Source organism: Pan troglodytes, chromosome 20 (genome assembly GCF_028858775.2).
Source record: "Pan troglodytes isolate AG18354 chromosome 20, NHGRI_mPanTro3-v2.0_pri, whole genome shotgun sequence".
In the NCBI taxonomy this organism is placed as follows: domain Eukaryota; kingdom Metazoa; phylum Chordata; class Mammalia; order Primates; family Hominidae; genus Pan; species Pan troglodytes.
The window spans coordinates 40,628,534-40,645,825 of NC_072418.2; the positions used below are offsets into that span (position 1 = coordinate 40,628,534).

The 17,292-nt window shown below is 37.7% G+C and overlaps 2 protein-coding genes across 5 annotated transcripts in view; one reads left to right on the top strand and one right to left on the bottom strand.

Moving 5' to 3' along the window:
* The window catches only part of LOC112206381 (uncharacterized), a 36,154-nt gene that overhangs the window by 8,355 nt on the left and 10,507 nt on the right, over positions 1–17,292 (top strand). The window contains exons 6-7 of the mRNA XM_063800405.1: positions 8,454–8,512; positions 12,349–12,495. The gene's annotated coding sequence lies outside the window, so the exon portion shown is untranslated. The remainder of the gene's footprint in view (positions 1–8,453; positions 8,513–12,348; positions 12,496–17,292) is intronic.
* Positions 6,360–17,292, bottom strand: part of ZNF571 (zinc finger protein 571) — a 30,578-nt gene continuing 19,645 nt past the window's right edge. For all 4 annotated transcript variants that reach the window (XM_063801613.1, XM_063801612.1, XM_009435486.4 and 1 more), the window contains one exon: positions 6,360–8,714. In XM_063801613.1, the coding sequence (XP_063657683.1) occupies positions 7,021–8,658 (1,638 nt within the window). In that variant the 5' untranslated portion in view covers positions 8,659–8,714 and the 3' untranslated portion in view covers positions 6,360–7,020. The remainder of the gene's footprint in view (positions 8,715–17,292) is intronic.

The following is a 17,292-nucleotide window of genomic DNA, read 5'->3' on the forward strand; positions in this document are numbered from 1 at the left end:
CTACCGTCTGTGAACATGGTGGCGTCCGCCTTCTCTAGGGGCACATCTTGAAGATCGGGTGGGCCAGTTTCGGTAGTTTCCAACAGTTCCTGACAGTCATGGATAGTAGCTGGATTTAAACACCGTGTGGGAGAGAAAGTCGGTTTACTGATCTAACAGTAAACTCTGATATTGCAAGATGCGAGCATTTGACATCCATTCGCCAGAAGCACTTTGAAGTAAAGTCTCTATGGCATGAGGAGCCTTAAGGGTTAAATTTTGGCCCAGAGTTAACTTATCAGCCTCTTGGACTAGGCTTGCTGTAGCGGCTACTGCTTGGCTCGCAGACAACTTGGCCATCCAGAGGTCTCAGGATCCAGTTTCTTAGATAAATAGGCTACTGGGCGTCTCCAGGGTCCTAAGGTCTGAGTAAGCACCCCTTTAGCAACTCCCTGGCTTTCATGGACAAACAGGTGAAATGGCTTTGAGATATTAGGGAGGGCTAAAGCAGGGGCTTCAGTTAATGCCTTTTTCAGGTTTCAAAAAGCCTGTTCTTGTGTGTCTGTCCAAATTAACGGGCCATTTCATTCTGTACCTCTTGGATAGCCGCCACTAAGATTTTTGTTTGTCATTTGAATGCTTTATCAGCAGCCTTTTCAGCTGCCTGTGTTGCTCGTTTTTGTTTTTCAAACTCTTGGTTGTCAAAAACCTTTTGGGCTATTTCTAAAAGCTGACTGATATTCATTCCAGCAAATCCCTCCAGTTTTTGGAGTTTTCTTTTAATATCTGGGGCTGCCTGAGCCACAAATGCCAAATTAAGAGCATGGCTATTTTCGGGGGCCGCTGGGTCAAAAGGGGTGTAAATCTGATAAGCCTCCTGGAGGTGCTCTAAAAACGGTCCTGGTGACTCATCATGCCCCTGGACGACTTCAGTCGCCTTAGACAAGTTTATGGGTTTCCGAGCGTCTCCCTTAATACCTGCGAGAAGATACCGGTGGAAATCATCCAAAGCTCTCCCTCCACTTGAGGAATTTGGGTCCCAATTAAGCCGGGTAGAGAGAAAGACCTCTGTGCACATTTCTGAAAATCTTTTCTGTATATCTCCTTCCTCTCTGGAACTCTGTCCTGCACCAGCCAGCATGTCTCTCTGTTATCTTCTTAACACAGTAAGAACTTCATGTTGTTTGGGATCAGCTTTCTCATTATCCAGAATGTGTCTCCAAGTAGAAAGTTTGTGTGACTATTGCACAACTTCACTATATATATATATGAAGAGAGAGAGAGAGAGAGAGAGAGAGAGAGAGACAGAGAGAGAGTGTTTCACTCTGTCACCCAGGCTGTAATGCAGTGGCATGATCACAGCTCACTGCAATCTTGACCTCCCTAAATTCAGGTGATCCTCCCACCTGTCTCCCAAGTAGTTGAGAATACAGGCATGCACCACCACACCTGGCTAACTTTTGTATTGTTTATAGAAATGGGTTTTCACTAACTTGCCAAGGCTGGTCTCAAACTCCTGTGCTCCAGTGATTGCCTTGGCCTCCCAAAATGCAAGGAATACAGGCATGAGCCACCACACCTGGCCCACATGATTCTCTTCTGTCAGGGATCACAGTCATACAAACCAATTATTCCATCATGGCTCCAACAGAAGCTCATGTTTTTTGACACTGGTGATGTCACTGGAAAGAAACACTCTCACACATTATTGGTGAGAATGTAAATTGACATTTTCAAAAGTAATTGGGCATGATCTATTAAAATTTAAAATGCACAAATACTTTTGACTTGGCAGTATAATCAGTTGTAATATATTCTATATAAATAAAATCCAAGAATAAACATATAAAGATATTTATTGCACTAGTTTGCAGAAATAGAAAACTCAACCTGAATACTCAGCTTATGGGGAATGGATAGAGTATATCATGGCATTGCTGTTACTAGGTTGCTACATGTAATTCTGCAGGCATTTTGAAAAAGAAAAGCAAGGTGCACAAAACAAATACCAACAAAATATAATGTACAGACCTTATTTAAATCTGGACTCAAACCAACTATTATTGTGAAAGGTTGACTTATCTGTTCAAGATACATACTGAAAATATTTAGGGGGAAAAGGTATATAGCATGCTGGTTGTCTTTAATATATCCCAGTGAAAACTTATTGGGAGAGAAAAGAAAGGCAAAAATAGGGTGATTATTAAAGAGGTTATGGGTACACTGTACTATTTTATTTTTGCCCATGTTTAAAATTTTCTAAAGTTAAAACAAATTAAAGTGACAGATATATTTGCAGTTATCCTATTATAGTATACTGTTACCAGACTGAAATGAGGCCCATACTTGAGCACAGAAGAAAACATCAAAAAATAAACACCAAAGTTTTAACAGCAGATGAGTGCAATACAATGAAGGTGGTTTTTAAAAATTTTTTTAGCTGGGCATGGTGGCTCACACCTGTAATCCCAGCACTTTGGGAGGACAAGGCGAGTGGATCACTTGAGGCCAGGAGTTTGAGACCAGCCTGGCCAATATGGCAAAACCTCATCTCTACCAAAAAATATAAAAATTAGCTGGGCATGGTGGCAGGCGCCTGTAATACCAGCTACTCAGGAGGCTGAGGCAGGAGAATTGCTTAAACCCGGGAGGCAGAGATTGCAGTGAGCTGAGATTGCGCCACTGCACTCCAGCCTGGGTGACAGAATGAGGCTCTGTCTCAAAACGAAAAAAATAAAAATATAAATAAAAATAAATTTTACACTATTTCCTTGGTATAGGATAAACTTCGTATGTAACTTTGTAAGATAAATGTAATGATTTTTTTTTTTTTTTTTTTTTAGGATAGAGACTTGCTCTGTTGCCCAGGCTGGAGTGCAGTGACACGACTTGGCTCACTGCAACCTCTGCCTCCTGGGTTCAAGCAATTCTCCTGCCTCAGCCTCCCGAGTAGCTGAGATTACAGGCATGTGCCACCACACCTGGCTAATTTTGTATTTTTAGTAGAGACGGGGTTCCACCATATCGGCCAGGCTGGTCTTGAATTCCTGACCTCATGATCCACTGGCCTCAGCCTCCCAAAGTGCTGGGACTACAGGCGTGAATGTCATGATTTTTAAAAAGAAAAACATGGATGTAAAGAAAGTAAAGCTTAGTTTTGAACACTTATGATGGTAACAAAACTCAAAGGAGCAACTAAAGCAGTGCTGCAACCACTTTTGTCTGTCTTAGTAATTCTGATTAGTGTACATTCCTCCCCCCCCAACCATTTTGAGAGAAATTTGTCTGAAAACATGATTTATGAAATAAACATAAGTGCTGAAAGAGTTAACAGTTATTAAGTTTCTTCTTTTAAACAATCTTGTAACAACAGAAAAAGCCTTGGTCAGGTATGGCTCATGTCTGTAATTGCACTACTTTAGGAGGCCAAGGCAGGAGGATCACTTGAAGCCCGGGATTTGAGACCAGCCTGGGCAACAAAATAAGACCCTGTCTCTACAAAAAAAAAAGAAAGAAAGAAAAAGAAAATTTAAATTATCCAGGTGTGGTGGTGCACACCTATAGTCCCAGCTACTTGGAAGGTTGAAGCAGGAGGATCACTTGAGCCCAGGAGTTTGATGCTGCAATGAGCCATGCCACTGCACTCCAGCCTGGGTGACAGAGAGCCCACCTCTAAACAAAAAAAGACAAAACCCTTATAAAATTGATCTAGACAATGATGGAGTGTAGAGGATTGTAAAAACCTTGGCTACAGAAATTGTTCCTCTCTAGCGTAGTCCATGATTGAAGAACAGAAAAGCACTATATCATCCATCAAATTTAAATAACTGACATAATGCTTAAAATTTCCCCTTACCATCATTCTTTATGGTTAAAAAGAAATTCTGCAAGTGTGTTCACAAGCCAAAGATATTAATAAGCATACAGAAGAGAAAGGATTAATGGTCAGGACTGGGAAACAATGGGTTAAACAAAAGATAGTATTTTCTTTACTGCAGGTCTTCTCAACCTTTTAATTTGGTTTGTTCAGAGTGGAATTCACAATGCCAGTAAGGAAATTTGGTTATGCACTGTATCATATGCAATGAGGTAGAACCCGCTCTACGTATTTTGGGAATTATTTCTTGAACATATTTTTGAAAAGTCTGGCTCAAGATATTGTCTGCAAATGGCAGTTAATATGCAAGTATGTTTGATGGTAGAAGGGCACCTAACAGTCTACTGACATTTAACTTTTCCTTTAAATTTATAATTTTGCAATTATGTTAATCTCTCAATTGTTAATGACTGAATAATGAAGGCATAACTTATCCAATCTGAGCAAAACGTACTTTAGAGACGAAGAATGCATGAGTGTTGTGGCATCATGGTGGTTACACCGATTATTCAGTTCTAATGATTCTCAGTTACCACTTTTTTTTTGACAATAGTTTGTAAAACAGTGAATTAACATTTAGATTATAATCATACACTATATACAATCAATGGTTTCCAGAGTGATGACAATTCAGTGGGCTGCAATGTTCATTAAAGATAATGTAGGCCGGGTGTGGTGGCTCATGCCTATAATCCCAGCACTTCAGGAGGCTGAGGCCGACAGATCACCTGAGGTCAGGAGTTTGAGAGCAGCCTGACCAACATGGAGAAACCCTGCCTCTACTAAAAACACAAAATTAGCCAGGCGTGGTGGCACGCACCTGTAATCCCAGCTACGTGGGAGGCTGAGGCCGGGGAATTACTTGAACCCGGGGGTGGAGGTTGCAATGAGCCAAGATCACACCACTGCACTCCAGCCTGAGCAACAAGAGCGAAACTCCGTTTTTTTTTTGTTTGAAACCAAAAAAGATAATGTATTGGAAGACAAGAGATAACACTGCATATAGAAAAGGTAAGTATTTCTTGGTAACATTTGTTTTTCTATGAACAGCTTTGTATACAGTAACTCAATTTTGAGGTCTTGAGTTCTGTGCACCAGATGCTTGGAATCATAGAAGAACTGTAGGCATTGATTGATTGCTGCTCCAATATATTATTCTCACTCACCTTCACTCACTGAACACCATTAACCTCTTCTCACCATCATTAATTTCTGACCATCAGCCCTCATTCAACAACATTCTAATTAACAAGTTCAAATTATTTAAAGCTGTTTTTATCTGTCATTTGCGTCCATTATGTACTAATGTATTACATTTATTGTCACTATAGTATCTGTTCCTTAAAGCATAGAAGGAAAGCATAATTCATGTATTATATTTTTCAAAATCACTGCATGCACAAACATATCTGGTAATTAACTGTTAACTGGCTTTTGAGTGTTTTACATTATTCAGAAATCCCTGATAGAGGTCATTTAGGTGGCTTAAGTTGAATTCAAATTAAATTTGGTTAGGATTTTTTAATGAACTGAAAACATACTGTTTTTCCTATTTAAAATAATGGGGCCAAATAAAAATAATACAAACCAAAAATAAAATAATGGGGCCAGATGTGGTGGCTCACATTTGTAATCCCAGCACTTCTGGAGGCTGAGGCAGGTAGATGCTTGAGCCTAGAAGTTTAAGACCAGATGAGGAAACATAGTGAGACCCTATCTCTAAAAAAAATTTTTTTTAAATGAGCTAGGCATGGTGATGAACAGCTATGGTGACAGCTACTTGGCAGGTTGAGGTTGGAGGATCGCTTGAGCCTAGGAGGTCAAGGCTGCAGTGAGCTGTGATTGTGCCACTGTACTCCAGCCTGAACAAGGAGAGCAAGACCCTGTCTCAAAAAAAAGACAAAAAGACCAAAAAATGGAATGTAGCCTCCGAGATCTGGGTCTCTAAAAATTTACCATTCAGTATATCAGAAATGGGTTAGATTCAAATGAGGAAAAACTGTAGTTGGTAAATTGTTTATATTTCCATTTAAGGCAAATATATATTTTATACACACACACATATACATATGGAATATATATATATGGAATACATATGTGGAATATACATATGGAATATATACATGTATGGTATATGGAATATATACATGTATATGGAATATATACATGTATATGGAATATATACATATATGGAATACATACATATATGAATACATATGTGGAATGTATACGTATGTGGAATATATACACACGTGGAATGTATACATGTGGAATATATACACACGTGGAATGTATACATATGTGGAATATATACACATGGAATACATACACGTGGAATATATACACATGTGGAATATATTCCACATACACACATGCGGAATATATGTATATATTCCACATACACACATGCGGAATATATGTATATATATATGGAACTACCTTGGCCATCATTTTGTTAAGAAATTCTTTTTCCCTTAAAATAACAATCAGAAAATGTGGGCCAAAAACTTTTGCTTTTGGAATTTGTTGTAGAAAAATAATCTTTCACTTTCTTAAAAAACAAAACAACAAAAAACAACAGCCCTAAAGCAATTTTTGAAAGTTTCTTCCTGGTATGGATTATCTGATGCTCAGAAGTCCTTCATACCTTTACTAAAGGTTTTGTTCTAAAATAAAGTATCTGTTGTTCTAAAGGGGCTACATGATAAGAGAATGGTTGCATCTTTTTACTGTAATCATAAAATAGTCCCACCATTTGAGTTCTCTAACAGTATGTAATGATGATAATGGCAATCATTTTAACAACAAATATCAGATACTATCGAAAGGGAATTATATGTATTTAATTATAATTTAGTCATTGTAATACAATTACAGTATTTTACAAATAGAAAAGAACACACAAGAAATATATAGGATTTCAGTTAGGATATGGTGAAATGGAGATGATGCTTAATAAAGGATATAATTCAGCATTATATTCTAGCGTCTGTAGAGATGTTAAGGAATTATTTAAGGGGTTTCTGAAATTATTCTGCATCCATGTTAATGTAGGCCTTCTAAGAATGAGCAGATTCTGAGCAGAAGCAAGATGTCCTACATTCATTATAGATATGAAATAGATGATGAAGATTTTCTTAAACTTAATCACATTCAAGGCTTTCTCAATTATGAAGCCTTGTATGTTGAGTAAGTTGTGAAGGACGTCTAAAGTCTTTACCACACTGGACACATGTATAGGGTTTCTCACCAGTATGGATCCTTTGATGTAGAGTAAGTTCTGAGCCACGACTAAAGGCCCTCCCACATTCCTTACATTCATAGGGTTTCTCTCCAGTATGAGTTCTCAGATGTTCAGTAAGGTGTGAGCCACGAATAAAAGCCTTCCCACACCGTTTACATTCATAAGGTTTTTCACCTCTGTGAATTCTCTGATGTTCACTAAGTTGTGAGCCATAAATAAAGGCCTTGTCACATTCCTTACATTTGTAGGGCTTTTCACCTGTATGAATTCTTTGATGATATGTAAGTTGTGTAGCACGTACAAAGGTCTTCCCACATTCCTTACATTCATAATGTTTCTCACCATGAATTTTCTCATGTTGAGTAAGATATGCAACACGAATAAAGGCCTTTCCACATTCCTTACATTCAAAGGGTTTCTCACCTGTATGAATTCTCTGATGTTCACTAAGTTGTTTGCCACAAATAAAGGCCTTTCCACATTCCTTACATTTGTAGGGCTTCTCTCCGGTATGAATTCTTTGATGTTGAATTAGATTAGAATTAGAAATAAAGGCTTTCCCACATTCTTTGCATTTATAAGGTCTCTCACCTGAATGAACTCTCAGGTGGTAAGTAAGTTGTGAGCCACGAAAAAAGGCCTTCCTGCATTCTTTACATTCATAGGGTTTCTCTCCTGTATGAATTCTCTGGTGTTCATTCAGTTGGGAGGCACATAAAAAGGCTTTCCCACATTCTTTACATATGTAAGGCTTTTCACCAGTATGAACTCTCTGATGGTATGTAAGGTGTGAACCAAGAATAAAGGCCTTTCCACATTCCTTACACTCATAAGGTTTCTCACCACTATGAATTCTCTGATGGTAAGTAAGTTGAGAGCCAAGAATAAAGGCCTTCCCACAATCCTTACATTCATAGGGTTTTTCACCACTATGAATTCTCTGATGAAGAGTATATTGTGAACAATAACTAAAGGCTTTTCCACATTTCTTACATTCATATGGTTTCTCTCCTGTATGAACTCTCTGATGTTCAGTGAGCTGTGAACCACGAATAAAAGCTTTCCCACATGCATTACACTGATAAGGTTTTTCATTAGTATGAATTTTCTGATGTTGAATGAGATCAGAAGTACGACCAAAGGCCTTTCCACATTCCATACACTCATAAGGTTTCTCACCAGTCTGAATTCTCTGATGTTGAATATAGCTTGGCTTTTTGCTAAAGGTATTCCTGTGTTTCTTAACTTCAGAGCACTTTTCTATATTATGATTTTTCTCATGTTGAATAAGGCATGACAGGTAGCTGAAACCTTGTCTACATTCCTTACATTTGTACAATTTTTCCTTGGTAGGAATTATCCGATGAAAAGTAGAAGAGGTTGAATGACTTTCAGTGGCCTTTTCTTCACAGGTAATTTTGACACACATGTAAAGCCCTTCCTGACTTGCTTCTTGACCCTCTAAGTTGCCTTTGCACTCCATATTGTCTCCAAGACCATTGTATTGAAGGTGATGGTTGGTAAGTTTCCCCATATTCTCCCACTGGAGTGATTCCATTTCATAAATTTCCTTTTCTGGAGATAACTTTTTGGTCACACAACTGGATTCCAAGTCTGTAGAATAAAAAGAAAGCAAATTCCTGCTTTTGTTTACAAGGAGAAATAAAAATTCTATGGTAAAAATGATAGATGAAAATAATTCTCATTAAGAATAGAATGGCTTGAACAGTACAGAAATATTTTGTGCCATTTTTCTTTAAAGGCACAAGGAGAGAATAAAGAAAAAGGAGAGCTTATAGGAAAGAAGGTAATTAGAAAAATAGGTTAAGTCAGTGGTTCTCAAACTTTGGAATGGCTTAGAGACACCCAGGAAGCTTATAAAATAGTAATAAAAACACCCTCTTGAAAACAAACAGATGTGTAGCTGGACATACATACAATCTATCAACAAATCCTATCAGCTCTCCTGTCAACATTAAGAATCTGACCACCTCTACTACCACCATCCTAGGCCAAGTCACCCCTCTCTCATTGTCATAACCTTTTAGCTGGTTTCTCTGCTTTCATCCTTGCTTCTATGATCTATTCTTCATACAGCAGCCAGAGGAATTCTTTTAAAATGTGGTTTATATAACATGATTTCCCCTGCTAAAAATCTTCCCTATTAATGGTCTCCTGCTAAAAATCTTCCCTATTAATGGTCTGCCATCTCAGGATAAAATCCAAAGTCCTTAATATGGCTCACAAGACCCTACACACAAGCTTGCCTGTGGCCACTTTTCTTATGTCATCTCCCACTTTGGCCACTTTTCTGATATCATCACTTACCACTCCCCTAATTATTCATTTGGCTGTGGTCATAATGGCCTCCTTGGTGTTAAAAAAGTGTCAAGCATATGCCTACAGTTTTGTCTTTAGAATGCCCTTCCTCTAGATACCTGCATGGCTTGTTCCCTCATTTCAGTTTTCTGCTCAGCTGTCACATTATCAAAACATCCAACACACAATTGTACCTATATTGCATTTTTCACTAATGGATATACCATTTCTAAAGTTTGAATATTGTCTGTCTGTCCCATGCTTAATCAAAGCAAGGGCTTTGTTTCATATACTGCTTTATCTCTAGTGCCTAACATCATTACTTACACATTGCTGGCATTCAATATTTGTCAACAATTTCTAAAATATGTTCCTTCATTCATAAATCTCCTTAGATGCTTCTCATAAAACACAAAGTTTGAGAATAGAGCTAATAATCTTTCAATGGTTTACCCTTGTATTTAGAATAAAATCCAAACTCCTATTCATGGCCTACAAGCCCCTTTACGATCCAATTCTTTCTTAAATTTCTCCAATTTCTTCAACATACCTTTTAAGCCTCAAATTGAGCCACTACTATCTTCAGAACAATGCTCTAATCTTATTGGCCTGATTTAAGTTCCAAGAACATGTCAAATTCTTTCCCATTTTAGATTTTCCATATGCTGTTCCATCTGCCAAGAATGCTCTCAAAGTGGCCACCTCCTTTGCGTGTGAAATGTCCTAGCTTAAATGTCAGCTGCTCAGAAAGACTATCCTGGATCACTTTAATTAGGTCCATGCCATGTATTTTCTATACCTGTAATTTATTCCTAATTCTTGTTTGAATTTTTGCAATTCTAAAATTTCATTTATTTATCTGTTGATCTTTCTACTCCTCAAGCTCTACATGTGTAGGGGGAAAATGCCTGTTTTATTATATAGCTAGTCCCCAGAACACAGTATACATACAATGTTTTATTCCTTTAATATAGTTTTTCATGTCTTACTTTCCAATATTTATTACTTAAAATATAGTTTTTCATGTCTTACTTTCCAATATTTATTACTTAAGGCCAAATGTTCTTATATTTCCCGAAGAAGTACCTCAAAATCTCCTAGAAATAGTGACAAGTTTACACAATAAAGATGTTATATTATTCCGAAGAAAGAAGTTGAGAAACAAGTGTACTTTTCAAATGCAGAGAAACCTATCTGATGTAACTGGATCAGCAGGCACAGGGTCTCTGACCACTGTATATAGGCTGTAGAATAACAAAGACTGGTCATGGGAAGAAAAATAAATACACATCAGTAAGCTCAAATTTAAAGAGTCTTTTAGAAACAAGCCTCCAAAACTTGAGAAAACACACTTTTGCTGAAAAGCAAAAAGAAATGATAAAAACAAAAGCAACTACCCCCCCCACCATTTGCCATATACACAGCACAGCTCAGTTTAACACCAATTCATGTCAGCAACATATCCTAGAACAAGATAGACCCTGCTTTTGTTTCTTTCATAGAAGAACAATATGGTTTATAAAACACTGAAAGAAATCAATGGGCTTATGGTGATTAAGGGAACACTATAAGGAATCAAATAAATTCAGTTGGGACCCAAAATAGCTACCTATGTGCTAGTGCCCTAATAAAAATGGGAAGAAATATTAATCTAATATGATTCTGGGGTAGGAGGCACTATGAGAACACAGGATGGTGCTAAACAGAAATCTAGAGGAATATAGAAAAAGTAAGATTAGAATACCAAAGTCTCAGAACTGTGCCCAGAATGAGGAGTACATATAAAAATGTATTCAATTAAGTAGCAGCTCTTTTTATTGTCATTAAATTAATGAAAAAACGATATGGTGAAAAAAGGGAAAACTGCAAAAGGGGTGATGAGTGAAGACAACAAAATGGAGTCTGAAAAGGAGGAGTCATTTTAGGAGGTTTCTTTTATTCTTGCCCCCATCAAGTCCTACTGAATATATCTCCTAAGTAGCTCTCGAATCTGTTACCTTATCACCAACACCACTGCTGACACTCGGGAAGCCCAAGGCATCTTTTTTTTTTTTGAGATGGAGTCTCGCTCTGTCATCCAGGCTGGAGTGCAGTCGTGCCATCTCAGCTCACTGCAACCTCCGCCTCCAGGTTCAACCAATTCTGCCTCAGCCTCCTGAGTAGCTGGGATTACAGGTGTGCACCACCATGCCTGGCTCATTTTTGTATTTTTAGTAGAGATAGGCCTTCACCATATTGGTCAGGCTGGTCTCAAATTCCTGGCCTCAAGTGATCCACCTGCCCCGGACTCCCACAGCACTAGGATTACAGGCATGAGTCACTGCGCCTGGCCCCAAAGCATCCGGAACCACAACAAAAACCTACTCAGTAATGTTATGAGACCCTTTGTTCTAATCTCCATCTGGCAGATAGAATGGAATAGTAAATATGAAAATCACATTATGTCACCATCTTAAGATTTTTCAATAGCCTGCAAAAATTGGAGGGATAAAATCTAAACTCTTCTGCAGTATTTTTCAAACTTCTTTTGACTAAAATTTCATAGTAAGAAATACATATTATGACTGAGTACACACACTCAAACATAAAACAAGGATGTCATAAAATTATCTTTGCTATATGTATTATATATTCATATTTTGTTATTTTATCTCCTGTTTTATTAAAAACAACAAGTGCTGCTTATAACCTACTAGGTTGTATTCATAACCTCTAGCAGGTTCTGCCTGGCCTGGCTCCAGTCAACCTCTCCAACTCCCTTGTGGCACCTCTGCCTCACTAGGCTCCAGCTGCAAAAGCTTTCTCTCAATACCTCATATAAACCAAGCTCCATCCTCCTATGGCCTGCAGTACGCTGTTACTTCTGCTAGGAATGCTCTTCCCTCTTCTCTCTATCCTCAGTCTCCTTACCTGTTTTTCATTCTTTCAGGGCTCACCTGAAACTTCATGTACCATTGCACTTCCTGAGAAGCTGTCCCCAATCCCAGGCTCCTAGCAATGCTGTTCCAGTAATCTCTCTTCTGTAAGACAGCCACTCCACCCACTGCAGTCTACAAGGAAAGCCTCCATAGCTCTGGTAAGCACATTCTGCTATTAAGGCTGGCTTCTCCACAGAGATCTCAATTTCCATAAGCTCTTAGTGTAATAGCCTTACTATCCTTAAGTTATAAAAAGAATAACCACCCACCCTCCCCTAAAAGACCACTAGAGGCCAATCCTTTAATGCCTGACATCTCTGGGTTATCTCAATTGTCTTAAAAGCTTTGGTTTCCTGGGTCCTTGGTCATCACTAGGACTCTTATCCCATCCATGTCCTGCTTCACTCCAAACTATGCCTTTTGGAATTCACAGTGTACTTTCTACAAATCGTCTACAACCTCTGCCCCGCCTGTGATTATTTTCTTCACCTTCTTGATCCTTTTGAAACTTTGAGCACACTACTTGGCCAGAAACAATGTTTTCCTTCATGTCTTTCCCTCCACCTCGCTTCACCTAACCTCTCCCAAGATAGACATAATTATAGCAAGTCAACACCAACTCAAGGAATCAGATATACAAAAAAAATACTCAATGTTAATTTTTCTACAAATATTCCTAATCATGACATTTACCATCATAGAACTAATTGTATTCTGTAGTCTCTTTGGAGCAACTCTAATTCAAACTGTAATTGTTACTACCCAATGAGAAAACCAAACAGAATGATTAAACACAGGACTTTCATTTCCTGTTGTATACACTGATTGGCTCTTTACCCCTACTCATAGAATTAATCTATATCTAAAACACCATGGATTCATTAAATATCTTAATAACCTACTACTGAATTCAAATACTACCAAACTTCTGAATAGTCTCCTATAATAGAAGGCATTATAGCATTCATAGTAAAAACAAAGGAAAAACAACGAAAAACCCACCCCTTTATATCCTCCATCTTTGATTACCAAAAGCATATGTAGAAGCCCCAAATGCTGCACCCACAGTTCTTGCAGCCACATTACTAAAATTAATAGGCTGTGGTGTAATACAAATTACTCTAATTTTAAATCTACTAACAGTATATAGCCTATTTCTAATATTATCACTATGAGGAATAATTATAACAAATTCTATTTGTTCATACTAAACAGACTTAAAATCACTCATTGTGTATTCATCTGTAGCTCATACAGCATTACTAATTATAGCATTTCTCATCCAAATGCCATGAAGTTTTATAGGAGCCCTAATAACTGCCCATGACCACACAACATCAAAATGATTTTGCCTTACAAATTCAAACTACGATTCCAGGCACGGTGGCTCATGCCTGTAATCCCAGCATGGGAGGCTGAGGTGGGCAGATCACCTCAGGTTGGGAGTTTGAGACCAGCCTGGCCAACATGGTGAAACTCCCAGCCCTACTAAAAATACAAAAATTAGCCAGGGATGGTGGCAGGCACCTGTAATCCCAGCTACTTGGGAGGCTGAGGCAAAAGAATCGCCTGAACCCAGGAAGTAGAGGTTGCAGTGAGCCGAGATCACACCACTGCACTCCAGCCTGGGTGAGAGAGCGAGACTCCATCTCAAAAAAACAAAAACAAACAAAAACACAAATTCAAACTATGAACAAATCCATAGCCAAACCATACACAAGGTTCCCCAACTTATGATACTTAGACTTAAGATTTTTCAAATTTACCATGGTAAGAAAGCAATACACATTCAGTATGCTCCTTGACTTACCAAGGGGTTACACAGAACTACTTAACAATATTTTTGACATTATCCAGAAGTAACCCCAACATATGTTGAGGAGCATCTGTACTATTAGCTTGCAGACTACAGACATTACTTCCTTTAACAGAAACATGATAAGTATGGGCTAGCCTAACTGACCTAGCCTTTTGCAACAACTTTTTGGCTCCTAAGGCCAACAGATTGCATCTAACCTTTAAAAGTTCAGAAAGCTACATTGTTACATATGAAGGCATGAGTTAGCAGTTGATAGCCTTACTATCAACTATTAACCAGAATGGAGAATTATTTGAAATTATATCTTTTTTTATGATCTAATTTTACCATTATCCAAATAGGACTAATGTACTAATTATGGCCATATAGTCTATCTATCAATCACATCACAATGAGAAAAATTCACATATCACATTAATAACATCAAACCATCATTCACATGAGAAAATACTTTCATATTTATACATCTCCTACTTCTGTTACCCCTATCACTTAACTCCAAAATTATTCTAGGACCCATACACTGTAAACATAGTTTAAATAAAACATTCAGTTGTCAATCTTATATAGAAGCTTAAAACTCTTTACTGTAGTTCCCCCTTACCAAGGTTTTACTTTGTGTGGTTTCAGTTACTCATAGTTAACTGAGGTCCAAAATATTAAATGGAAAATACCAGAAATAAACAATTCATAAGTTTTAGACTGTGTGCCATTCTGAATAGTATGATGAAATCTCACACCATCCTACTCCATCTTGCTCAAGACCTGAATCATCCCTCTGACCAGCATATTGTCTAATTTTGCCATTATCGAAATAGGATCTGCCTATTAGTCACCACCCAGTAGCTATCTCCTTTATCAGATTCAAAAAACACATTATATATATGGCTCAGTACTAGCTCTGGTTTCAGGCATCCACTGGGGGAGCCTTGGAATGTATACGCCGCAGATAAGGGGGAACTGCTGTTTTTGCTAAGAAAGTATGCAAGAACTGCTAACTCATGCCTCCATATATAACAATGTGGCTTTCTGAACTTTTAAAGGTTAGAAGTAATCTGTTGGCCTTAGGAGCCAAAAATTGGTGCAACTTCAAATAAAATTAATTAATTTCTTCTGTTCTTCTATCATAATTTTACTTACCAACTTATTTTTACCAATTACTATAACTATTTACAAAAATACTCATTTGCCACCAGCCTATTTCCAACCCTAATATTTATTCATTCAGGGCAAGAAATAATTATTTCAACCTGACATTGAATGACTATTCAAACTTTAAAACTGACACTCAGCTTTAAGTTAGACTACGTCTCAATAATATTTGTACTAGTAGCTTCTTTCATCACATGATTATAGAATCTTCAATGTGATACATACTTTCAGATCTAAATATTAATCAGTTACTTAAGTACATACTTATATTCCTCACCACCACACTAATCTTAGCTAATGCCACCAACCTCTTCCAACTCTTTTTTTTTCTTCCAACTCTTTATTGGATGAAAAACAACAGAAATTATATCATTTTTACTTAATGGATGATAATACAGCCTAACAAACACAAACATAGCAGCCTCCAGGCAATTCTATATAAAAGTATTGGAGATATTGGATTCCTATTATTAACGGCATGATTGTTATACTCAAGCATTTGAGAATTCCAAAAAATTTCCACACTCAACCCCAACCCTGACACTGTCTAATTAGGCTTCTCCTGGCAGCAGCAACTGGTGAATCTGCCCAATTTGGTTTTCACCCATAACTGCCATCAGTGACAGAGGGCTCAACACTAGTTTTAGCCTTACTTCATTTCAGCACAACAGCTGTAACAAGAATTTTCTTATTAATACACTTTTATCTACTAATTGAAAATAAAACACAGTGGGGTGCAGTGGTTCACAACTGTAATGCTAGGACTTTGGGAGGCTGAGTCAGGAGGATCGCTTGGACCCAGAAGTGCAAGACCAGCCTGGGCAACACAGTAGACACAGACCTTGTGTCTACAACAACAACAACAAAAAATCCGCCATTCATGGTGGTGCACAACTGTAGTCCCAGCTACTCAGGATGCTAAGGTGGGAGGATCACTTCAGCCCAAGAGTGTGAGGCTGCAGTGAGCCGTGATTGTGCCACTGCACTCCAGTCTGCGCAACAGAACGAGATCCTGTTTCAAAAAAAAAAGAAAAAAGAAAATAACAAAACTGCTTAGCTGCTATTACTACTTTATTCACAGCAATCTGTGCCCTAACACAAAATAACATTTTAAAAAATCATTGCCTTTTCCACCTCAAACCTAGGTCTCCTAATTGTCACTAGTGGCATTAATCAACCACATTTAGCATTTCTTCACATCTGTACACATGTATTCCTGAAACATATACTTTTTCTATGCTCTGGATCCATTATTCGTACCCTGAATGAGAAAAATATTCTAGAAAACTAGGAGGCCTATTTAAAACTATACTCTTTACGTCTTTACTCATTTTTAGAAGTCTACACTTAATAGGTATGCCTTTCCTTAAAGGCTTCTACTCCAAAGATTTAATTATTAAAACCGCAACGTATGCTAACACCTGAGCCCTTTAAATCATGCTTATTGTCACCTCCCTAAGAGCTGTCTATAGTACTCAAGTTATTTTCTTTACAGTCCTGGGACAACCCTGCTTTTCAACTTTAACTCAAATCAACAAAAACAGTCCCCTCCGAGCTAATTCAATTGAATGTCTTGCAATCAGTATTATTTTCACTAAATTTTTTTATCTCCAAAAATATTATTCCCATAACTATTCCCCAAATGACTATGCCATTCTACCTGAAACTCTTAGCTCATGCTTTAACTACCTTAAGTTTCATTATAACATTAGAACTCAACTAATAACATAAAATCTTAAATTTGAATCCTCATACATACACAAATTTTCCAACATTCTAGGTTTCTTCCCAACAGTTGTTCATGGTTTATCACCATACCTAAACTTTTCAACAAACCTAAACATAGCACCAGTTTTACTAGATATGACTAGAAAATGTCACTCTAAAAATCATTTCTCACTTCCAAATGATAGTTTCAATAACCATCTCCTAATGAAAGTATTTTCTTCTCCTTCCTTATCTCACTTTTACTGGCTATACTCCT